General features: G+C 40.2%; 2 protein-coding genes across 2 annotated transcripts in view; one reads left to right on the top strand and one right to left on the bottom strand.

Moving 5' to 3' along the window:
• MED13 (mediator complex subunit 13) overlaps positions 1-23,945 on the bottom strand; it is a 56,334-nt gene extending 32,389 nt beyond the window's left edge. Inside the window, exons 1-3 of the mRNA XM_010207908.2 lie at positions 23,420-23,945; positions 21,301-21,535; positions 11,559-11,727 (exon numbers count right to left, since the gene is read on the bottom strand). Of these exons, the coding sequence (XP_010206210.2) occupies positions 11,559-11,727; positions 21,301-21,535; positions 23,420-23,485 (470 nt within the window). The 5' untranslated portion in view covers positions 23,486-23,945. The remainder of the gene's footprint in view (positions 1-11,558; positions 11,728-21,300; positions 21,536-23,419) is intronic.
• Positions 23,946-24,712: 767 nt separating this feature from the next.
• LOC133627401 (collagen alpha-1(I) chain-like) overlaps positions 24,713-26,224 on the top strand; it is a 28,544-nt gene continuing 27,032 nt past the window's right edge. The window contains exons 1-2 of the mRNA XM_062012667.1: positions 24,713-25,021; positions 25,120-26,214. Coding sequence (XP_061868651.1) covers positions 24,713-25,021; positions 25,120-26,214 — 1,404 coding nt within the window. The remainder of the gene's footprint in view (positions 25,022-25,119; positions 26,215-26,224) is intronic.

Raw genomic sequence — 26,224 nt, 5'->3', positions numbered from 1 at the left:
TCACATAGCTAGCAAACACCACTAAATTCTTATATGGAAATCTGATTAAACTTTAATCCTTCTGCAAATACTATTTTGAAATCGAATTTTCTTTTAAAATCATATTGGAAGGTTTAAGGTGAAAGAGTGGATAGTGTTCTTGGTTCTGAGTGACAGAGAACAATTTAGAAGCTTAGCATAAGTGAGGCAAAGCTTAAAAATAAAAGCACATATTCTCCAAATACACTTTAAATGCAATTAAGCTATGTCTCTTGTAAACACCACATTATTACACAGATAAAGGGCAGACAATTGTAGCATAATCTGATGGAATTAAAATAAACCAAGACAAAGAGAATCATCAGCATGATAACAGAACCATTTCAATTCATTGCACTGCAAAACTAGTCCTAAGAATTAGCAAGAAAAACTCAAGGTCATCATGCAAAAGCCAAACCCAAAAAGCCAAACAAAAAACTCTCCAAATTAGAACTCTTTTCTTCCCCCACTCAGCAGGGGAGAAGTTTCCAACAAAATAGTAAAGTAAGAGGGTACCCATTGTTGTCACTGAGTTATTCAACCAGCTCTGGCATGCAAGCTGCAAGTGCTACTGGTATGGCAGGCAGGGAGAGCAAATCTGCTATAGGAAAATTCACTCCAGAAAATCCAAGTATCCTAAAACTTTCACTAACTCTGGTTATGGAAACAGAAAAATGAAGCACACCACCTCAGGATCTTGTTTCAGTACTTTCAGAAGTGCAGCAATGTCATTTTATGCACCATAGGTTAATATTTTTTTCACAGTAGAAATACATAGTAAAGACAGTATTGTCCTTAAGCTAAGAGACACAATTTCCACATGGTACACATAGTATGTCCTGAAAACACCAGTCATCTTTAAACTGAAGGTTCACATCAAAAGGCAAAACTAAACACTTCATGTACTCATGATTCTATGATACTCGGGCATAGTATTAAATTTCTTCTAGCTAGTCATGCTCAGAAATTGTTTCTTCACATTCATCTTGATTTCTGTTAAGTTATAAAACTTTCTCACATGCATATTTCCTAATCACAGGCAATACAATGAACAACCTTAAAAAAATAATCAAAACCACACTGAAGCTCTTTGCAGGGGAGTGGAGAAAAGAAAACAAAGAACCAGAGCTCTAAGCTACTGAATGCCTTTAAATACGCTGTTTTATGGACTTAGCAAGAAACTATGAACAGGCATGCTTTTTATTGCTACTTTTTTAATTTAATGCATTTAGACATTCTCCAATTCCCTAAGCTTCCAGGGACACACTGCTAGTGCATCATGCTGTGTAGGTTAGGAGGAAACTTTGCAAACCTTACCATACCTCATAATTAAAAAACCTCAACAACTATATATCTCTATCCTCACTATTTCTCTACATCTTTCTCTTCTGTTCTCACAGCCGAAAAAAACACAATCAAGCAAAAAACATATCTACTTACCACTTTAGGGTAAATAGGCAAATTACCTGTACAATTCAGTCAAGGACACAACAGAAAGCAAGCTGGTGGTTTCCTGCCTGCTTATAGAGTTATGCTTTTATTTGCAGACTCAGAAGATCACTAGATAATTTGTGCAGAGCATCTCATGAGTGAAATACATAAAAATACCTCAACACACAGAACTTTTGTCCTGCATGACAGAGAATCAGAGAAGTTCTTAAGAGGAAAATACAGAAAACAAAAAATACAGCTTGTCTTAATGCTAGTATTGATATCCTTCCACCCTTTTTTTTCACTCCTACAATTACGATCAGGTACTGCTGTAGGTGTAAACTTCAGATATAAGAGCAGAGGACAGAAATTTTAACAGAAAGTCCTGAAAACAATATCCTACTTCTCTCCAAAATCTCATTTTCTTGGCTGACCCTGAAATTGAAGTCACTCCATTAATATTTCTATTATTTCTAATTAACTGCATTTCATTGAAGTCCTAATCACAGAACTTAAATATCAATAATCCAGTTTCCAAATGATCTCTGAATACAAATGAGCTACATCAGAATGAGCATTCTCTATTAATTTTGTTCTGAATACACCAGAATTCAGTCAGAATGAGTTTGAATACTGACATCAATTTTCAAAATAATTAGAATAGACATTGTTTGCCAGTAATGCTATTTTAAGGGACCTTCAGTCCTCATCTACACTCCATTAAAATACATTCTTATGGAAAATATTTTTTATTCTTTCATGATCCCTCTTCAACTATATAAAACAAAAATGCTTTTGTTTCAGAGATAAAGGATTATGATTCTGTGTGAAAATAAACAGAACATGATGTGGACAACTTCAATATCATTTCTACTTCTACCTTTGTAAGAGACACTGAGGGTAGGAGGGGAAAGCTCACTCTAATTTACATATACTTGAGGCTTCTATATCTCCATTAGCAAATATGAAGAGACCTCCTTGATAAAAAGATAATTAGGTGTAGTTTTTCCCTCCACATTAGTACTTACTTAGAGCTTTGTAACTTCAAAGTGCTTCACAAACATTAGCTGCATTAGAAACTCGCTAATCCACACTTCACTAGATTGCATACTTCAAATCAGCACACACTACAGCTGAAAGGCAAGGAGACCACAACATTGGAAGCAACAAGGAAGTCTCCAACTAAAATCCCTATGGCATGTGGAAGAATAAAATCAAAAAAGCATCCAAATGTTTCAATTGAAAAAGAGACTTTTTGTTTAGGTCGTTATTGCATTGTTGAGGGTTTTTTTAATAATTGCCATCTCCTATTTCTTCAGATTGTCTTTGTAATACTTCTGAGTTGAATCAAGTGGTTCACTAAGTCAAAGCACTGCTAACCTACCAAAGTATTTACCACATCCTTATAAACTGTATACTTTCTACTGTCATTCCCTATATGTGGAAAGGGGAAATTGCAAAGTAAAATTATTGTCCCAGAACTAATAGCCGCCACAGTTACAATTCTACAATTTCTCTTTCAATGGGGTAGGACACAGATTTAGGACTACAAACACATCAGCTTTAGTCTGTTACAAAATGTTTGCCAAAAATTGGTACATATTGGCTAGCACTTAGAATCCTTCAGGGCATTTTGACCAAGAACCAATCTATCATGACTGGCTGACAACAATTAGCAGCAGCAGCAGACCTGAGAGTTCCCAACTGATGCATCATAGCTGCCCAAATAGAAGCATCTCCAAATAGCCTGTAGTGAAGAATGACTATTTCAGGATGCCAGTTAAATAAATCTAAAGTATCAAAGAAGGTTATTTTTAAAAGGTGACAGTTGCCTTTTACAGTAAATTCTTGGGCTGGAGAACAGAGTTACAACTAAACAGGTTATTTTGGAAAGAAACATTTAAATAGACAGAAGTTAAGTCACACACATGCACCATGAATCCCTAAGACCCTTCATACTCAGTTTGGAGGTGGGGTTTTTTTTTGTCTTTTTCCTATAACCAGGTTGAGAGTCAACACTACAGAAACCAGCATAGGATAGAAAACCAAACATAACTGCCAAAGAATATGTCTCAAGGAATTACACACCTGACCACATGCTCAACATGTGCTACATCATCCACTATTCTACGATCCATTACATGAAACGCTTTGTTCTGTCAGGCAACCCTCTAGAGCTTTTCATCATGCAGAAGAAAGTGAAGCTGCCGAGCCACTTGAGGCTTTCTGAGCTAACAGAAGAAAAGCAGTAGCAACTCCCTCAAGACAACCCATCTACCACCTTTCCTTTGTAAGTGCTTGCTTGGAATAGTTCTGATTATATACACCTTCCAGGTATAGCCATACCACCGCAGAGCACTAATGAAGGGAAACTTTCTATGCAGCCACCTTCACACCTGTGCTGCTTCAGCAGCCAATCTTATTTGAAACACAGAAAATTCAATTTCCACTCACCAACCACAATCCTGAATTATGAAACTCCAATCTTAATTTAGATTAGAAAGGAGCAGGAAATTAAGTACATATTTGCTGTAGCAAGTAAAATATAACTTGTTATATTAGCACGACATCAAAAATAGTTGCCTGGAACAACATTTGAATTTACTTGATTCAAGAAATGAAAGGAAAAAAACAAACAACCACACTACAAGGCAAGTACACAAATTGTTTTGATTATTAAATACTTCGGGAGCTTTCTTTCCTTCTGCTTTGGTTATTGGCAGGGGGGAGGATGTTTTGCTTTTTGAGTGCTGGGGGCTGAGGGAAATAGCAGAAAAGAGAAATGAATTCCCAGTTCTCTAGGAAGAACATGCTATCATACATACTCATTACATTGCAGTACTACTTTTTATGATAAGAGTTTGAATCATTATTAATCAATTCACAAACATGCCTTTCTTGCCCTTGGCTACAAGTTCCCCTGCAACATCCGAGTTTGTATCAGCCCCATCATGAGATCTGCACTTCAAGCAGACACAATGGCATTAATATTCTTAATGTGAAAGCGCAAATCAATCTAAACAATTGCACATCTACCTTTTATAGCAAGTTGCATACTCTGTATCTTAAAGTAAAGTAATAAGATTTCAAAATACAGATGCTTTTTTAACTACTGACAAAAAGATGGAACAGCAGACATTTTTCTAAGCATCTCTGAGTAACTCCCTATGGTCATGGTAAATATAGCAGAAAGCTGATTTTGATGATAACACAAAACAAAAAACATAGCTAATAGCAAAGTAGAAAAAAAATCTTCCAGTTCAAAGCACATCATTAATGACTACTGTCAAAAGGCTTTCCAAAATCTTTTTTCATATAGCTAAGGATGTTTTGATTTCAGTTAGACCTGCAAGTTAAATATATTTATTTACTCTATAACCAAATTAAGTGCACTAAAACAAATACAAGAGTAGCAAGTGATCTGTATTCCAAAATAAGTCATATTCACCTTAGACTTCTACATATAATTTCATTATTAATAAGCTTAGCTTCACTCCAATTAAAGAAAAAGGTTGAAAAAAGAACTTTTTTTTTTGTACACTAGAACTGCAGCATCACATCTTACAAAGCAGCACATCTGTTTTTTTTCCAGAATGCAACTAGAAGTTTATACAAATACACACTAAAAAGTATTTATTTCACCAAATATAACAATTTTAAGCAATACTACAAGGAAGCTTTGCTCATGTTTCTGTATTTCAGAACTTAAATGAGACTAATGAACCTGTTGTCTTACATTTTTAGCATCCTTTAATTATTGAGGATGTACATCTCAATTATTTGAACTTGAACTTTCACAATGAAATATATTAGGCGTGCCATAAAGAAGAATCCAAAAAGTATTTGAAAAATGGATACTAGGCATTACTCTATTTCAAAAATAGTGTAACAGCTTTCAATGTATTGCTCTTTCCCATTCTGAAACATTTACAAACATCTTGTTAAGCCAGATTTTTTCAAAGTTCAAAATTTCAATGCATTATGCAATTTTTATTTAAGAAAATCTGAAGTATTGCTATGGCTTTTGTATTATCTTATTGTTCAGTGAACAAAAAGAGCACAGATTTACTGTTGAAAGCCAAAATCCAAGAGTCATATGAATTTTTTGCTTTTCCTGATGAACCAACTACCACTGTAACTTAAACTAAATAAGAGAAAACTGCTTTGTGATGTAAAGTGCTAAATTTGTCTGCTTGTAGTCTCTGTAGCAACCCAATATTCCAAAGAGACAATCATGTGATCAATGCTCTCAGCTCCTGCTGTTTATCCTGCACTGTCCTACTTACAGCAGCTCTCAATTCCAGCTGTCTACAGTAAAAGGAAAAACATCACCTGCTCTCCTGCCGGTACACAATGCCAGAACAGCCTCATTAGAGCTGTTGTAAAAAAATGTTGACACTGTTTGATTTAAAGATTAGCATAGAGAAGAAATTTACACTGCAGAAAGAGTTGAACTGACTTTAATCAAAAAATACTCCAGTAGTATCAAGGAAGAGCCCTGTAAGTTTCAGCTATCAAGATTTCAAGTTGAATATATAGAAATAAACACAAAAAGAGTGGCTGCATATTGTTCTTATGCAGTTAATTCTATGAAGAGATTTTTGATCTTTAGCAACTAGAAATCTCCTAATTCTGTTTCCTTAACAATAATTCACAGCACTATTTTGGAGGGATCAAGCAGCAAACTATTCCCTTCGTTCCTATGAAAACAGGACCCATGAAAATAGGAAGAAGGCCACCAAACAAGGGGATAAGGCAGAAGTGTGGTCTCTGGACTGAGCACATAGTATTCCCTTTGTCTTAAGGGCAGAGAAGACCAGACAATGGCTGATCTCATTATCCTGTTACATTATCAATACAAACATTTCTGAAGTAGGCAACAGGATCATTTCCATGGCCCAACTGGGAAAAGCCCCAAACATATGTATGTATATATATGCACATCCACTACACCATAGTCATGGCCATTCCAGACCATAGACCTGCCACACACTTGCCCCAAACTCAGGAAACACATCCACTGAGGCTAGTTTTACTGCTCCCTCTTGGCAAGATGAGGTAGAGAGAAAAAAACCTCAAACACATATTCAGAACTATGATAAGCACACCTTCAAACCAAGATAACCAGAGGTACAAAGGCTTTGTAACAAGTACATATTTATATCTAAAATACTATTCAGCAGTCATTTCTCATGAAGTCATACCCTTATTGCCATGAGGCAGCTAAAACAGTATTTCTGTGAAAAAAGAAAAGGAAAGAATGGTGGGCTGGTACTATAGAATACTGTCCCTTGACTAACATTAAACAGCATTACCTGTGAAACCTGTGCAGCAAGTTTCATTTTGTAAGCCATGATAAGCTTATCACTTACGATTTTCCAAGTGGGTTTTTGGTGGTTTGTATTTTTTTTTGTTTTGTTTTGGATGGGTGGTGGGGTTTTTGCTTCCCTAGGTTTTTTGTTTGGTTTTTAAAGTGAACTCCTCAGACATAAGTTTTGGTTTGCCACTCACTGCAATTATTTGTATTATTTCCTGTTTACAAGGGGTGGGGAAAAAAAAGGCAACCATACAAGTCACAGAGTAGGTTTTAGTAATCTAAATTCTCAACTTATTAGACCCTCCCAGAAAACTGGGACTACTCAATTATTTGCTTACTTGTATTTCATTCATGTTAAAGTTTAGCAAGTTGCACTTATAACCAAAACTTCAGTAGGTAATCTCCATGTAAGCACTTCATATTTTTGTTTCATTAGGAGTGTCAGATTTAATCTTCATTAAGGAATTGTATCTAAGGTAGTGTTTAAGCTGACAAGTTACTTAATCATATTTAGTTCAAGTTTACAGTACTATTTTATCATCCAATTGGCAATAGGAAAAGTCTCATCCCAAAGGCTGTTACTTGAGCAGTCTAACCAGAAAAGGTAGACAATCAGATGCAGCAGATCACAATCTCTTTCTCATACATTTATTAGGGTGGATTTTTGAATAAAGCATACACAACCATATTGCTGAATGTGGCAAAAACACAACAGGTTGGGAAGGAGAAAAAGAGAACAACACTCCTATTTGTCAAACTTCGTGATTTAATGCGCACTCATTTAAACCACGTTATTGAGCTTTTGCAATCTACCTTGCTGCAAGTGACTGAAAAATGTTGTGACAAATACAGAGGTAATGAGTATTTTTCCTGCTTGGTTACAACTTAGACCATTAGTAAAATCCTCTCTTAAGTATTTTACTCTATTGCTGTTCCCCTGCTGACCTCCATTACCCACTCCTAAAACTGAACATCACCTACTTGCAAACGGGCAACAACAAACAACCCACCACACATACTCTAGGGAGTTAGCTACTCCATTCCTGCCCTATCTATAAACAGGAATGGAACTAGCATACTTGAAAACCTCAGACAGTTTCCTCAGGCACAGTAATCGTGACTTGTTCTAACAGATCAAATTTCACCGAATAGATGACTGTCTCACTTTGCTCAATGCTGGTTTTAGACTGGGGAGAAGTAGGGGAAGGAGGGAAGACCAGGCCATGGTTATTATCTTGCAGTCTTGTCATCAATCTTGCAGCATTTGACTGTATAGTGGAAACAGATGAGGTTTTTACTTTTTCCACAGCAGAATTTTTAAGAGATACTAAACAGTAATACGAGGTTAATAAGTTTGGTTTAAGAGTCACATAATTCAACCTAATAAAACAACAAACACTTAAAACTGTCTCATTCTTACTTTCTTGGTCGTTTTACACCACAGTGGCATCAGCTCATAAGCATTAAGGAATGCCTTTTAAAATAAAAATGTACACAACACAATGATGAAACAGACTTTTTAATATATATAACCTCAAATAAGGCCAAAAAAAAAAAATAACAGTGATAGGAAGCCACAGCTGCCTGAGGAGCTGCCATCACACCCAACCACCCATTAGAAATCACAGCCTTTCGGCTGCACTACCACACACACGAAAAGTGCAACATGACTGACTTCTATTGTTGGGAGACCACACAACAGAACATCTCACATTCTGGAACCACAGGCTTTCAATAGAACTCAGAAAAATCCAGATGGGATCAGCTTCAAATGAACGCAATAGCTCCATTCACACATCCTTCAAAGAGAAAGAAAGGGAGAAAGTGCAACTGAAGCCCTGTACATCACTCAACCACAGCTCCAGAGAGCATATGTTAAGAAGTTACCTACACCACCAAAAGCACCGACTATCTAGGTTCTAATCAAAGTCTTTGGAACTAAAAGATCTTCAGCAAGAACAACCAGCCTTATTAAAATCTGCAGTTGTAACACACAGAGAACAAGTCTATGTAGCAGCTAGTCAAGTCTCTAACTGCAGGGCAATATAAACAATGATTTGAAGCAGACTCTTAGCATACTTCATATCCCCAGTATACCACATGCCTTGAAACTATAAAGGCATATGAGCTCTCTTTTAGGATTTGAATGTTAATGCAAAGAATAGCAGAGTGTACGTAACAATAGGGGATGGAAGTAGGCAGTAAAGCTAACAGTAACAAAATCTGAAAAGCAGCAAGACACCACTCAGAGGCAGAAGAAACCTTCCTATTTTGGGGTACACATGGTTTCTTCCTGTACTTCTAAGAAGAATGAATAAAAATATACCAACACCATCACAGGTAACTTGTTTTTCTTACTTAGCAATGAGATACACATTTAATCAACACAAGCAACTTCCTGAACAGAAAGCCTTTCTTCCCTATGACTAGATGGAATACCTCACACATGCATCTATGGCCACTTCTACATAGAAACATTCAAGATTCTATTCTTCCCACAAGTACGACATGCTTTTGAGATTAGCATTATGAACATTACTACTCCTATTACTTGAATGATTCTGAAAATGCCTAAAAGACAAAAATACAGCTTCTAAAGTGTTCTGATTCTTCAGATATGCACATCAATCACAAACAGAATAGCAGCTTTGGGGAGGGGCTGTTGGTGGTTTGTTCTGGTTTATAATTGTCAGCCACATCTGCAAAAAAAAGATAAAACTTAGTATAGGTCTTGCTGATTAAATGGATCCTTAGGAAGGGAAAATACACCAAAATTGTCTAGAACTAAGAAAAACTAAACTGTAATAACAATTGTCTGGTATAAAACATAGTAGCACACCAAGTGCCACATTCAGAGCATCTTCTAGGCAGGCTGCAAGTCCTTTTATGTTGAGTTTGCTGCAGTGTCACGCTTAATATTGATAAGACGGAAATGTCCCTTTTGACTAGAAGAGTATTTCAGTTTGTACAAGAGACCAAAATCGACTCAAACCATTCCGCTTGGCATTTCCTCCTCAATGACAGTGACATACTTTCTAACTACAGAGGTGGTATCACAAAACATCTATTTGAATTATTTGGGTTTCTCCCACAGGAAGCTGCTGGGAGCAACAGAGGCCTGAACTGACACCTCTGAATGATCTCACTTTCCAGAGAGCACAGTTTACCGAAATTCTAGATATTCCTAGAAGGGATGAGCTGAATATGCCATGAGTATGCACATGTGTTAACCATTCCCCTCACTTTATTTCATAAAGGCCAGTAGTCAGAATATCACATGGTATTGAACTATCTGGTAGGAAACTGTGAGATTGCTTTCCAATTAAACTGTCTTATGCAGATCTCTCTAATCTTTCTACATACTTTTCCAGTAGTTCTGGACTGCTTATGACGAAGCTGTTGTGTAGGTAAGCACACAATTCCTTCCCTATTTCATCAAGCATGCTGACCTTCTGACCTTCTTAAAAAAAAAAGAATTGAAGACTCCAAATTAAACAAACACTGCTATTTTATTTTAAAAGCTTTCATCAGCTTTTCCAGTTGCTGCAGAGAGTTTTATAGTGTTACTGTAAGAGATGCCATAACTAATGCTAGTTTCAAATGGCAATTTGGAAAAACCAGTTCCTCAAACGAGGAAAGCTCAGACTGTGCCAAGACAATATTGGCCTAAATAGTTAAAAGTAAACTCTTTGTATCGATTTATAGCAACATACACAGAAGAAATGGATGAACAAGGACACCCCGGAGAGGGAACATTTGCCCTGACCAGGATGGAAAAAGAGATGTCTGGAACTAAAGGACAAGTTTATACATAAATTAAAAGCAGCAGTTCACAGCTACTAATGGAAACACACACAAACATGTGCTTCTGCTTCTTTTGCTCCACAACAGTTCTAATTTTCTTTCAAGTTTAAATTTATTGCAGAAGATGCCAACAATGGTCAACTCCACACCCAAAAAGCAAAGCCCCCGATCTCAAAATTTCCCGTATGCAAGATTTAATACATATATATATATTCACACACACAAAAAAACACCCCACATACAAAAAAAGCCCATCATCTAAGCTTTAAGTTACTTTGGATTTTCAAAGCTGATTTGGGAACAGTGATTAAACTTGTTCCAGCTAACCTAGTTTTCATTCACTTCATCATTTATTGCTAGGCAACATAGACCGTGTCAAACCATGTTAGAGCCATGAGACGAAGTCCTTCCAATTTAGATCAAAAAGTCTCCTTTCGCCCTCCTCCCCCTCAATGTGGAGGCCATATGTATTCTTTTAATACCAGTGTTCCCAGACAACCCTTCTTTCTGATCAGGAGCTGACATTTCAAACTCTCTTCTCAACATCTCCCTCAAGATGCAATTTATCCAAACCTCATGCGGTGCCTGTAAATAGCTCTCCAGATTCCCTTTGCTCAAAGAATGAGGCTCAGTATTTACAACCAGAATTAGTCCCAGTCACTATAGTGGCAAGTCCAGAGTCCAAGTATCTCTTGACACAGCCTCTTCTTCCTTTCTAGATGACAGTAGCTTCTTTTCCAGCATCCCTATTATCCATGGTCTGTATATGAGTACCAGTACAGAAGAAATTGTCTACTACCTTTAAGTATTACGTCCTTTCATCATCAGGGAGTTCTGAGTAACTTAAAAAAGCAGAACACTGAGAAAGATAATCAGAGATCGAGATACTCAGGCTACAAACAGAGCACTCTTCATTAAATGTTTCTTCCAGTACAAAGCTCAAATCAGCCCCATAATTTTTTAAATACAGCAAAATAAAACATCCTACCTTTTGTTTATGGGTTTTTCATCTTTCTCATAAGGCTTCACAAACCATTTCCCAATGCGCACGAAATTCCGGTTCATTAAGCATCTCTCCAGCAGGTTGTGAACGGCTTTGAAAAGTAGAGTGCGACATTCATACGAAAGTCCATTCTCCCAAACACCATCTTCCTCTTCTATAAGGCAAAGGAAAAAGGTCCATTAGCATTCCTATTATTTCATGCACATATCACAAAATCCTTTTCTCTCCCACAAGCTCTTGACATTCGCAGTCTAACATGCAACCCAAAAAAGGCTGTAACATTCAGGGAACAACTTTCACTTTACATATTATAACTGCTAAAAGTAAAAACATCTCATCTCCTGCAAGAGAGGGGGGGAAAAAAAAGACGCAACAGCTATTTGTACCCAAAAGGAAACAACTAGCACCAGTATGTTATGTATTTCAGCCTAGAAGATCACTGTTTACCCATCTGCCTGCAAGGTAGCTCATGTTTTTGGTAGTCTGAATTATTTATCCTGGAGAGTTGGCTGACAATTATGCTTTAAAATAAATTGCCCATAGCCAAACTTTTAATATATCCTAGTGTCTTTAGCTGTCGTTGACTGAGGAAAGCTGGGCACAAATATAATTTAATTTATCAACTGACCCTCCATGTTTAATAATATGCAAAAGGAGGGGAGAAAAAAATCCCAACCCAATCAGACCAGAAAATTGGTAAGAGCAATGTGATTCTCCCCAGAAGACTCTCACAACTGCAATTTTTCTTTTTAATTCAAACTAAAAAAGAAATAACGATACTTTAGGAGGCTAGTCCTGCTTTCTGGTCTACACATACAGGAGAAAAACAGCAAGCAAAAAGACAAAGCCTGGTTCATACTGACAGGATTCTGAAGCGAAACGCACCCCACAAATCACACACAGTCATGGAATCCAATTTACACAAGCCAAGTCAATTTGCCAAATTGTAAAGCAAGATTCATTACAAGAAGCTGTAATCTCTTCAACCACTGGCTCGTAATCAGTGTCTGAACACAGTTTACGGGCCCTGGAAGTATATACATCAGGCCAAAGAATTACCATAGCGTACAATTATATTAGAGGAGTAAAATGAGGGACATCTGAGAGTTCCTGTAGTACCTCTCAGTACATATGTGATATCATTCATTCCCCACAACACACTAATATGGAGGAAAACAGCAAAACTCGAGCTCTTGTCCTTAAATTACTGGCAATCAGGTCTTATCTTTATGTCTACTATTCCTCATATATCATGTTTTACATAGATCCCCGAGGATCTGCTACTGGTCTCCTTGGACTAATCTAGCATAGTTATTCTTATCATGCCATTGCTTTTATACTCTAGGTAGCAGCAGAGACTAGAAGACTGTCTGACACAGATAACACGACATATTTTTACTTCAGTCTCTGGACAGTCACAGAATAATTTAGGTTGAAAGGGACCTATGGAGGTCATCTGCTTCAATCCTCACTCAAAAGTTCAATGACAGATCAGCTGCTTATGTCTCACACGCGTTGCCCCTCCTGCCTTCTCTGCACACCTCCAAGATGTATGGCTTGGGTTCAGGTTTAGTTCCATACAACCGGTCTTACAACAGTGACCTGTCTGCTCATCTCTCCTTCACAGAGGATTTTGGTTCACATAGCTTTCCACTGGTTTGCTCAATGGTCAGAAAACTTCAGTAATACAGCCGAGTCCTGGCATTTTAAATCCCCCTTTGAAATAACCGCCTTCACCTTTGTCTGGAAGCCACTTACAAGCTTAAAAGGTTGCATTAGTATTAACTAAAATCTCGATATCCTTAGAGACCATGTAGAAAACCAGACACCTAAGAGTTTTATTTAGAAAACATATCACTACAATAAACAATATTTAAGACAAAGATTACAGAGAAAGGAATTTCAAGACACTACTGCAACCAAAACGTGGTGGCCACATTTGTATGTTGCTAGATTCCACACAAGTAAAGGTACATTTCCAATCAAGATGAGTATTGTGAGTCAAAGAAAATTGTTTCCAGTATCCTTCACTGAGGGACAGAACAGAAGTAAACAGACCTGCCACATAATTAGTGAGGAGGAGTGCATCACCACAGATGAATCATTCCATGAAATAATTTTCTAATACAGACAAGGAAAAAGCAAGGAACCACATTTCTTAAATAAAAGATCTCACCACGAGTTTCCCACCCCACCCTATTCCAGTTTTGAAGTTCATAAAAAATCTGGGTTTAAAAACCATAAAGCGACAAGATAATGCAGTAACTCACTACAGGAATACTGCAGGAGAAGGTAGTAACAAATGAAACAAAGGTCCAAAGTCAAAGGGTATAAAATGTTTGTGCCAAGAGGACACATCTTTCTCCAGCCCAGAGATTTGTGGACAGGCCCAAGTGAGCAGCAGCCCTTTGCTGCTCAACTAGTAGCAAACAAGCAGCTCAATAGAGCAAACATTAACTACAAAGCTTAATGATATTGGACTTTAACTGCACAATAAACTCCACACCATTTCAAAGGTTAAATAGTTGATTTCTATATGGCTCTCGTAATTCAAAAAAAGAATCATTCTCAGAACATTCCCTGCACCAGTTACCTATTATAGGAGGAAATAGAAAGTGCTATTTCCAGCCTTTATCCCTAATTTTCTTTTGACATATTAGCATATTGATGTTATTTCAGCATCTTTCTCCTCAAAGAAGTGTAACTCAAAGCTCATATTTTGATGGTCATTCTGCAGACACAAGGGAGAAGTTCCAGTTTTCTGAAGACACAAAGCGCACGATACTTCATTTAACATCAATGGTTGTGCTGACAACCAAGTTAGGAACAAAAGTTTACATGCAAGAACTTGCCACAGGATTTTAATTCTTAAGAGCTCTCTTAGCTGTCTTAGTTTATTGCTGAAACAGAGCTCCCAGATAAGTGTGTAACAGGGAAAGTGTAAGGCATTACACAGAAATTACAACTAGAACTCTAATATTTAAAAAGGTAGCACACTGCAAGCGTGCCTACTGATCAGGAAGAATGTCTGGTACCCAAAATAAGACCACCTGTTCAAATTGAAGTGCATCGTGCTACAGAAAGGGAAGGTTAAATAAGATGACAGTTAAAGACACCCTCATTTCAGAACATTATTCAAATTCATGCAAAAATGCAGCAGTAAGTGTTCTGTGTCTTCTTAAAGTCTATTTAGTCATTCCTCTCCCCCCCTTCTTTTAGGGTGGCGGATGGAAGGAGAGGAATATGACATCTGCTCAAACCTCTCAGCTATTTTCCTCTTCATTCAATTTGTGCTTCCCAACACCAGAAAAATTCTACTTAATAAAACTGTACAAAGTAACCATTTTTTTTAGAAGAGGAAGAAGCACTTTTGTCTTCTAATCTTTCTTAAACACAGTAACTTTATATCTTCAAACTAATAGTGATAATAAACCAAAATAAGTTGCTGACTCATATTAAGAGGGTGTTAAGCCACAATTTCACTTCAGACCAGTGTTATCCACAATGTATTCTGGCAACCTGAGGGTTACAAATATTTCAGTTTTGATTAGTCCTCTTAGTTGTCCAAGCCACTCAACTTCTCGGTGACATACATTTATGTCAAACTATTAAACAAATATGTATACACATCATCCCACAATAGCAAATTTTATTCCAACCCACTTTACACCACATACTAAGCTGCAAAATTCCCTTAACTGAAGCTAAAAATTATCAGGGGGTGAAGAATTAATGGGAACAAAAAAAAACCAATTTTCATACTACACATAAATAACAAACTTCTTGCAGTGAACATCTCGATACTACCACCATCCAATTTTCATGAAACAGTTGTAGGAAGCTATTTGTTTTGAATATTTTATGTTCTACTTTACTTTTTTTTATACAGTTCACCTGAAATAAAGTTCTTTTTCACTGATTATTACAAATTCATTAATCAAGTGTGGTTAACAAATTACCAGATCTTTGCTTAATGTATGCTTCCTGCAAAAGTATTGACTTATAGTTTCTTGATCAATTATGAACTTTTTGAGGTACATTGCAACATAGAAATACACAGTATTACAAATGGCATTTTTAGTAACACTTTTAAAGAACGTGGACCTTTCCCTTCCTCCTTCTAACAGATAGCTGGCCACATCAGCAAAATACCACTAGGCATCAACTCCTGAAGAGGCTGAGTATGTTTAACATACCATTAAAAACACTCTCCTAATCAATGAACCTCTAAAGTAAACTATGCAAAGAAACAAATCACAGTCAAGCCTCTGCTTTGGAGTATGGTTTCTTCCCTTCCTGTTCCCAACTGCTTCAATTACATAGAGGAAAAATCCATTCCTTAGTATCATGACTGAGATGGACTTTTTAGAAGGATTACTTACCTTCACAAGTCTCCTTGCTGTCATCATTTGACAGTATGCCAGTTATAGAAATAGACTGAGGCAGAACTGATTTATACAATCAAACTTCCTATATAAGCTTCAGATTACATGGGAAGTATATAATAAGCAAAGCAGTGTGAAATTGCTACTGTATACAATATTGTAATAATATGACAGAAGCACTTCAAATAAAGTTCTCTATTGAAAAATTTCAAATACTTTGATTAAATAAAATTGCTCAAAGCAAGAATTACTCAGTTGATCTACTGAAAAAATAATTTTGAGGGTCTTTATCCCTTAACAAATAAGTGAGAAGCAACAGAACTTATACCAAAAAAGGGGATTTAATACATTTCAAAAATACCAACTTAAGAAGCCAAGTAAGATGACTAAAGTTTGTTTCTAGGAGAGTTGTATCTCTTATGTCTGTTCACCAAAAGAAGCACCTGGATATAAGACTCTAGATATCCAAACTAGTTGGAAAATTTCATCACCTGAGAAGACAGAACTTGAACTATTATCTAACATGCCCTACCGCTGCTGTCCAAAATACTGAACATATTCAGCACTGTTACAGGGTCAGTTTTGTAGTGCTAGCCCTTAACTAGCATCACACATCTATGTTTTAGGCTTTCTCTACCCAGCAGAGTATCTTTCTAAATATTCAAAATGTATAAGTATGACATGTTTGTAAGTGTTTCAATATGCATGATTACAACAAGGTAACAGCTTTCCTTCACTATTTGCTGGGTGGAAGTTGGGTTGGGCTGGTCTGCATGGCCACAAGAAAAGCTGGAAAACTTTCTAGCTAAATGTTTCGTAACTCTTCTCCAGATTGACTGTGACTAATTCCATATGTACATATATTTTACTTCTTTTGTTAAATCTTATCCTCATATATCACCCAGGTATATTATGCATGTGATATTGCATGTACCACCAACATAACAGGATGCAAAAGCTTCATTTACCGTGCAAAAGTACCTTTCACCTCACTCCACAGATTTCACGTGCATGTTGGTCAATAGAAAAAAAAAAAAACAGCTAAATGTCACTTTTGAGTTAATACTGACATCAAGTCACAGAAGTTTTACAAAGACTGCTTGGGTAGTTTTTGCATAATGCTTATCAGCAGTTTTGCCTCAGTGTACACACCTAACATGGAGGACTGAAGAAAGGCTAAAGCATCAACACACCATATGGCAAGGAACATTCATCATGCCTTCTGATTACATACACAGGAACACATGTATCTACCACAGACAAGTTACTTAAGCTCATCATATCAGTATTAAGTGCAAAAATTTAAGAAAGCATCCTCTTTTTTTTGGTAGGAGTTAAACAGTCTTAGGAATAAAGTGTTATTAAAAAAATGCAGGCTGCTGAAGTATTTTCAAAGCTCACTTTGCCAACTCCTTGCAACTGGCAGGCTTTTCTTGCAGAACCCTCAGTACAATAATTGGCTCCTACTTCGGTTTCCATTGCATTAAAAGTAATGAGAAACTCAGTGCTGACATCAGCCCAAATCAAAGAATTCACAGATTTGTTTGGAGACAAAGGTTTGATCTACAATGCACATGTACTGAGAATTACAAGACACATAGAAGTCTGCTGCCACAACTGTTGCTGTTTTTACCATACCATAATCAGCAGACAGGCATCAGTGTACAGATTTCTCCCCTTATTCTTTCAATGCCAGCAAGGAGCTAAGACTAGCACTATTTTTATACGTTTATCCCTCACAGAAGCATGAGGAAGATTGCTCAGCAAGCAAAAACTGATTAACTTGATGTATGACAGGTACAAGGATAACGCTTTAATTTTTAAAGTAAATTAACAAGATTTAATAGACACCAGAACAAAAAAGATGCCTCTTACAGCTCACCATTTAAAAGATGCAATCTGAAGGTCAAAGGCATAGAAAAGCATTCCCCTATCCACACATTAATCAAATTGCAACCATTTCCTTGGGACTATCTCTTGTACATAATTCATACCCAACTGTTCTCAGGTTTGAAATCACCTACTGCCAATTTACCAAAAACAAATAAATCCAAGTGTATAGGTAATCACTTTAAAACAAGAAATAACCTGTTTGATAAAATAACTGTTAATCAGACCAGTAAGTGACCATTGCCTTTTGAAATTTGGAGAGGTGTCCTACTTTAAAGTTCGAGTTGGAGGAATTACCATTATTAATTCTTCCTGGAACAACAAAAACACAACCTTTGAGGTTCTTAGAAAATAAAAATACCATTTCACTAACTTCTATCTGCCTCTGGCTATGCTGGGGTAGAAACAGACTTGGGGATTTTTTGGTATTACATACAGTAAGTAGCTTCCTAGGGAAGGAAAAATAAATGATTGAGTGAAGTCAATATTACTGATCAATCAGTATCTCTGAACAAGTCTCCTTTTGACATGCCTCCAGGCAACAACAATCATCCCTGACCATCAGCAAGACAGTTATCCAAGGCTGGATACAAGAATTCAGATACAGTCAGTAGCAGGCATTCAAACATATCTCTAGGGCAAAGAATGCACTAGAACATACAGGCTGCAGAATGAACAATATGATTTTTTTTCTTTTCTGTCTGATATGTACAGATACACACTCACAAAACTGTGTGTTCCCTTTGGAATTGATCTTAGGAAAGGGGGAAAAAAGGATTCCTGAAGGCTGCCATATTTCAAATCCCTGAGGGCTGATAACCAAGATGCCTTCCAAACACTGAATGCCCATTTTTCATTGAAACTACAAAACACCAAAACCAGTCAAAAACTGTCAAAATACCAATCTCTCCTTAACAGGTATAGTTTCATGCCAAAGGAAGCCAGAATCAAAAGTTATTAACATTGCCCTGGCACATGGCTAACCACGGCTCCTTCTAAGCCCACTGCCCCAAAAGAAGCCTGTCAGTAGGCAATGAAGGACAGGCTAGCAGCAGCAGATTTCTCTTAGCCCCTGCTCTTCCTCCCTTGCCTCATCCTTCAGGGCAATTCTTCACCTACCAAACAGAGAAGTCCCAAATGCAGCAGCACCTTAACCTTCAGCAGCAAACAATTTCCAATCAATTTTGTAGGTAACAAGCCTCTGCTAGGAAGTAATTTATCTTTCCCATTGAAAATGTAACAAGCAATCATTGGGAGAACAGAGCAATGTGAATTACTAGGAGAAATTGTCCACCAATGAAAAAAATCCATTAGGTCTATGACAAAGGTCAGATAACATTGTTTGGGTTCAGCCATAATTCTTTCTTATATGAGGCTCACGTTAAGATTTTGTGTAACAGGAAAGAGAAAAAGTGCAGGTGCAGGCACTCCTCAGCCATCTCCTCCACAATCTAGCTGATTAATATCTTTATCAACTTCTGGTCAGAAGAGCCAAGCAGACTAACACACTCTAAGAGATTACAATGTCTCCATTTTAATTAAAAGGAGACAAAAAAATATGCCTGGAAAAAACAAGACGTCAGATACCTGTGTCTGTGTGTAGATGTATCAGCCTCATTAGTGATAAGCATTTAAGCAGTAAAAATATCTAACAGCAAGATGTGTGGGATCGCTCTGCTGAAATGCAGACATCTACAGGTGACCTGATCAAAGAAAATACCCCAAACAATTGCAAAGACATGGCTGGGAGACTCTAATCCTCTACTCTCTCTCCCTTATACCATCAGAGAGGTTAAGAGTTACTAAGCACCCAGGATGATACGTGCTTATCTACCTGCGCAAAAGCGTAAATACACACTAATCCCAAAGTTCAGCTACAAAACAGTACTGGTTTCAAAAGGTACCTCTACACTAAATCACTAGTAGATAGATTCCAGAGAGAGAATGAAGACAAACTTCGCAAACAAACAACTCTGATTGTCAAGCAGTGCAGAAATGCAGTCTCCAAGTGGCTTAACTTTCATATGATCTTCCACTCCAAAAACAATTTAACGCTTTTGTCTCAGTTTAATCCCATCAGCTAACAGCATACAAAATTTACACAGATACTTTTGCACAAGTGTTGGTCTTTGCTGAGGGTGGATGAAGGCCTTAAACAGCCCTTAGTATAAGTTACATCTCAGTCCTACAGAGGACTGTAGGACTGTTCCCTGTAGGTCAAGACTGAAGTTATCCGTAGGGCAAAGTAAGGACGCCTTACATGCACTAAAATATCAAGCAACCAACAACATGAGCGCAACAGTTTCTGGTTCCAGGACACACAGGAATATGAGCAACATCCCAATCTTTGACATCAATTACTCTGAGAAATAAACATCATTTTAGTAAATCAATTGCTTTTCAAATGGTATTATTTTTGTATGAAAACCCCACACATTATTAAATTGTTTCAAGCCAGCTTCCTCAGCAGCACTTCAAACTGGTATTTGTTCTTCAGCTTATCCACAAACACAGACAGCATTAACAATTTCTGGTTACCAGGTCACCAAACCTTGGTCTCATTTTACACTTCAGTAATTTGAATACTGTACATTATTTGAAGGGAAATTGGAGTGACATGACCTTTTTTTTTTTCCTAGAATTAGTAGTCTCACCACTAGACTTATGTAGGGAGTTGAAAAACCTAACTTCCTCACCTTATTGACGAGCAACAGGAAAGCCATCTACTTTAGGAACTGAAACCAAGTAAACACTTCCAAAACACAGTGCCAAATTTGAAGTACAACGTTATTGAGAAACACAAATATTGTCAGTCTTTCAAAAGTTTAAGTTGAAAAGCAGGTAGAGGTTCAGAGCTCTGGGAAAGGAGGAGGGAGAAACCACAACTACAAGGTTTAGAGATCCTTAAAGGAAAACAGCAAGCTAGTTTCAGATGCCTTCTTTTGAGGCATCTGAATGATGATTTGACCAATGATCTGGCTTCCAATCAAAATGACTCCATACAGTTAAAGAGTTCCCCAGATCTCTACAGTTCTTATTACAAAATAAAAAAAGGGTTTATGATTTGAATTTGAAAGTTCTAATTGCCCAACAAAAGGGATCTTACCAAAACACATTTAAGACATCACTTCTGAATCACAGGCACAGCTTGCTGTCTTGTGAAGAAGCTGCCAAAATTCATAGGCTTGTTTTTTTTTTTCCCCAAGAGAAACAAATAGGGAGAAAAAAAAAAACTTGTTGCTCCAAAACCTACTAGTCCCAAGACCACCTAAACACAGACAGCAGCTGTTTGATCACTATGATGCCACAGTTATTTGCTGCAGACTGTAGCAATAAATTTCCCTTATCAGCTATAGAAAACGGCACATCTAGTACAGATTTTCAAAGGGCTGGCAGAAGACAGCCCAGAGTGACAGCACGCTGACCAAAAGAAGGTATGAATTTCCTCCTACCTGAGAGATCATGATGAATAAGGTCAGCAAAGTTGGGGTCATCACCCCACCAAAATATCCATAGCTCCCTGCGTCCAGGTCTCTGGTCTCGGCGCCAAACACTGAGCACATCCGCCTTCAGACAGCGACTGAAGCTGCTCAAAATAGGGTCCTCTTCCGTGACCGGAAAGAGAATCGGGGCAGATGTTGGACCCTGCCATACGTATCGCTTCCATTTAATGCCAGTTAGATCAGCCTAAGGGAAGGAAAAGAACAACCATCAGACAGCGGGGTAGGTACACCCCCAACAGAAGCATCCTGCTGCAGAAAGGATTCATTCAACGACATTTTACAGAAACCATACTTGTAAGTTTTGTGTACCTTAGGAGATAACCAGGCACTCTGTTTAAAAGTCTCCTTTAATAACTGCAGTGAAGCAAGAGTTGTTCATTTTCACTGCAGTTTTAAGATTAGAGAGAAAAGTCTAACTTTATTTAAAAGAAGAAGTGAATAATGTAATGTTTGCAGACTGCAACTGTCAAATCTACTAAACACTTGCCTTAGCAAAGAATGCCTTTCTTTTTGCTTACTTACGCATACACTACCTTTTCAATCGAAGATTACTCTGAAGGAAATAGGCAATACAGTAAATCTAACTCAAGCATACATTCTTTCTGTCATATACTACTTTGGAAAATACCACTACTTTCTCCACTGTAAAATATTCTCTCCACCTCACACAGGAAGCCTCTCGAGTACACTTATTTCACCCAGAGCTATCACTCTTTTCATTTTTCCCACCACAACTTAAGAATTTAAATCCTGTGTCTATCATTAAATTACACATCTAACTTGCATCCAGATTGGTTATGATTCACTAATCCCCTTCTAGGCAAAAATTCATTTGACTTTACGAAGTAAAAGAGTTACTACAGTATGTACGGGGAAACACAATTCCTGGATTATTTACAAGGCAATACCATACCAAGTTTTAGCACCAAGTTTTTTCACATAAGGACTGTCACCTTAAGGCACATCAGGGAGACGTTGCCCCTGGGTTCTTTTTGAGATGGCAGAACAAGGTAGACTGGCATTTGCTAAGTAGTCACTCTTTTTTTTTCTCCTTCCCAACATGACAACACGTCCAAGATTACTGCAACACTTAAACCTAACATGGCAGCCTTCCTACCTTCAGGAGGAGAAGCAATTTAGAGGAAAGGTAGGGAGTCTGCAACAGTTGAGACTTTAGAAAGACTTTAAGATTTTAAAATGCATTGCTAAGATGGACCTGGAGGCCTAATACAGGCTGCAGACTTGTTCAGGCTGTCCAGATTTCCCTCCACCCAAAAAAATATTAGTACCACAGCTTAGGACAGGTTCTTACTTTTAACAACCTCTGGAATAATAAATACCATGCAGTCAGCTAAGATTAGCTAATTTGCATTAAAAAACAGATGAAACAGCTCAGCACAGCCACCAAAAATTGCATCACAGTCCTGTTAAATCAAATTTACTCTGGGAGCTGCCAAAACCAACACTTGGAATAATTTTATACTTGGGTTAAAGACTACAAAATGGTGCACAGCAGAACATAAGACACCACCTCTTCACAGGGAGTGCATCACCCAAAGCTGAGCTCCAGAATAAAAACAAGCAGTAAAAGAGATCACTTTAAAAGCCAGGAAGAAAGGTTTCAGCTCAGATTTGTCTAGGATGTCACGAGTGGGGAGAGAAAAAAGAAAGTTCCCCGAGATGCGGAGCTGAAAGAAGAAGGAGCAGCAGATCTCCTCACCTCCTGCAAGAAATATCACGTTCAGAAGCAGAGATAGGAAGATACGGAGAAAGGAGAAAAAGTTGCAGGCACGGAAAGGGAAGGAAAGGGCGAGTTGCAGGGAGCATACTACCCAGGAAGAAAGCGGAGGGAGGAGCAAGGCTAGACAGACAGCGATGGAGGGGGAACCAGAGGGGCATGGGAGAGTTGGCTGGCTCCAGGCAGGGCCTACTCTAAGGACTCATCCAACAGAAGCTATGCTAAAAATGGCTGCTTTGCTTCCACTACCCCTTCCTCCCCTCCCCCAAACCTCCTCTCTCTTTCACTCTCTGTCTGTCGTGCGTGTGTGTGCCGGTGGCCGACACTTACCAGGCAGAAGAGGTTGGAATGGCAATCCTCCAGGCTGGCCCCGTTCGGCACGAAGCAGGAACTCATCCTCACAGCCACAACCCACACGCCATTATCCCACAGCCTCCGACAAGAAAGAAAGAGACAGACAGAGAGGGAGAGAGAGAGAGAGAGAGAGAGAGAGAGAGAGAGACAGACACTGGGAGGGAAAGGGGGGAGGGGGGACTCTGCACACGCACAAATAATAATACAATTAAATAAGGGATTTACATAGAGACACACAGGCACGCGAAATAGTGGCAGGATAAATAATCCAGGAGGAGAGTGGTATCGGAGAGGGGGGTAAAAAAATATATTAATTTTTTTTTTAAAAAAAAGAAAAAAAACAAAAAGAGAGAGAAACTCGGAACGTTTTCTCTTGTGGATATCAAACGGCGGGGGGGGAGGGGGCGGGGAGGGGTAAAGCCACCGTGGAAGGGGAGAACAGAAAGAGGGAGGTGGTAAGTAATCCAACGACGGGAGATTAAGATCAAAATCCTCCCTGTTCCTCTCGTCTTCTCATTCGCATAAGGAGGGGAGGGAGAGGAGGTAAGGTGAGGGGGTAAAGGGTCCAGCAAGAGAATGAAAACGGGGTAATTAATCCAGGGGGGCTAGGGGTAAAAATCAGTTGCCATCCCTCCTTCCTCTCTTCTCAGATGCCAAGCAAGAGAAGTAGGAAAAAATAAATAATCCAGTGGGGGCAATTAATCCAGAAACCTCCCTCCTCTTCCTCTTGTTTCTTTAGTCATCAGATGAGAAAGGGGCAAACTGTGGAATGACTGGGAAGGATTGCCTGCGGGAGAGAGAAAGATCCAGGCTCGTCTCTTCGGAGTCCGAGGGCAACAGGGTGGGGGGGGGTGGGGGGTAGGGAGTCAGATTCTTCTTCCCTGCTCCAAAAATATTGCAAATAAATTAAAATTTAAAATCATAAAAACAAACTTTAGGGGCCAGAAGCAAGGCGAGTCTGAAGAATTCGTAAAGGCAGGGCAAGAAAATTTTCCTAGGGTGTACCCCAAAAAAAACATCTGCGGGGGCAGGGGAGGAGGGAAGGTATTCCTTGAGAGAAAAGGCCGCAAAAGTCTCCTTTGCGGCCCCGCGGGGGATTAAATTTCCATGTGGAAAACCCCCCTCCCCAAAACGAAATAGTCTTTGCAGAGAGGACGAAACCAAAATACCCTCCGTTGGGTAAAAATTCCTTCCGTGCGGAAAGGAGGGAGGGGGAGAGGGGTGAAAGAAGGAAATTGCGGGTGACCCTCGAACTCTCTTCGGGGAAGGATGGAGGAGTCTCACAGAGGCCGATCCCCAGTCTTTTCGGGGGAGACGGAAGGGGTGAATCGCAGAGCGTCTTCAGGGAGGTTCGGCCCCTTCAGCAGTCCTCCGGGGCCGACGGAGACCCACAAAGTCCACACGGCTGGGCGGGTCTCTTCAGGGGAGCGCGGACCCCGCCAAGTTACCGCCGAGAGCCGGAGGAAGGGGGGGATCCGGGGCAGGGAGGGCCCTCTCCACCGCGCCAAGCCCCGCAAGACCCCTTCGAGCGGGGGGGAGGGGGGAAGCGAGGCGGGGACGGACCAGCCCAGCTGCGAGGCCGGTCCCTGGGAAAAAAAAAAAGAGAAAGAAAAAAAGAAGGGGGATATAAAAAGAAAAAAAAAAAAAAGCAGGGGGAGAAAAATATAAAACGCTAGTCTTCAAACGGAGCGGGCTCTTCTTCGGGCGGGGGGGAGCGAGCCCCGAAGCCGCCCCGCTGGGGCGGGGGCCGCCGCTCTCCTCAGGTGAGGGGTCTCGGGAGCGCCGGCGCCGCCGCGGGAAGGCTCCGCGCCACCCCGCTGCGGCGGCCCGGCGGGGGCAGTGGGCGGAGGGCCCCCTCCCCGAGGGCTGCTGGGGGCGGGCGGGGAGGCGGCGGCCGAGCCCCGGGCGCTCCTCAGCCGGAAGGGCCGCGGGGGGAAAGGGTCGGAGCCCCACAATCCCCGGCCCCGCCGCCGCCGAGACAGAGACGCGGCGGCCGCTGCTGCTGGCGGAGTCGGTGCCCCGAAGCCCCCCGCCGGCGGGTCTCCTCCTCGCTTCCCCTCAGCGGTGCCTCTGTCGGCGGCTGCCCGGCCGCGGCATCCTGGTCGGCCAGGTCCCCCTCAGCGAGTCTCCCCCATGTCGCGTCGCGCCGGAACAGGGAGGGGGAGGGAGGATTCTTCTCCCGTTTAATTCCGAGCCCCTTTTTCTTTAATGGCGGCCACAGGGACGAGAGTCGGGGCCCCCCTGCCGCGCTCTCATTGGCAGGCGCGCCGTCACGTGGGCCTGCACAGCGATGGCCGCCGCTGCTGGTGGGGGAAGGAGGGTGCAGCGGCGCGGCGCGGCCGCCAGGCGCCGCCTCGGCGCTAGAGAGCAGCGCCCCGTCCTCGTTGGGAGGCCGCCATCTAACGGCCGCCCCGAGCCATGGTGCAGCGGGCTGCGCCGCAGCTCCGGGCGCAGCGGCACTGCCGCCGCGGGTTCGGGTCCCGCCTCCGCGTCAGGCCCGCGGCCGCTGGGCCCCGCCGCCGGGCCGCGTCCTGCTGCGCCCTAATGCCAGCGCCACCGCGCCGGGACCCGTCGTGGCTCTCACCCTCTCGTGGGCATCACCTCGGGGCTGCGGAGCAGACGCATCTCATGCAGCCACCGGCGCTGGTCAGCCGGGGGTCAAAGTGCGGGTACAGACTGTTCCAGCGGCGGGGAACAGGCTCGCCCGGGCTCCTCTGCCCTGCGTTGGACCTCCTTGCAGTGCTTTCCCTGAAGCCTTTGCCCCACGTGGCGTGGGTGCTT

This window comes from Colius striatus, chromosome 20, assembly GCF_028858725.1.
Source record: "Colius striatus isolate bColStr4 chromosome 20, bColStr4.1.hap1, whole genome shotgun sequence".
NCBI lineage: Eukaryota > Metazoa > Chordata > Aves > Coliiformes > Coliidae > Colius > Colius striatus.
This window is presented reverse-complemented; position numbering and strand designations above follow the sequence as displayed.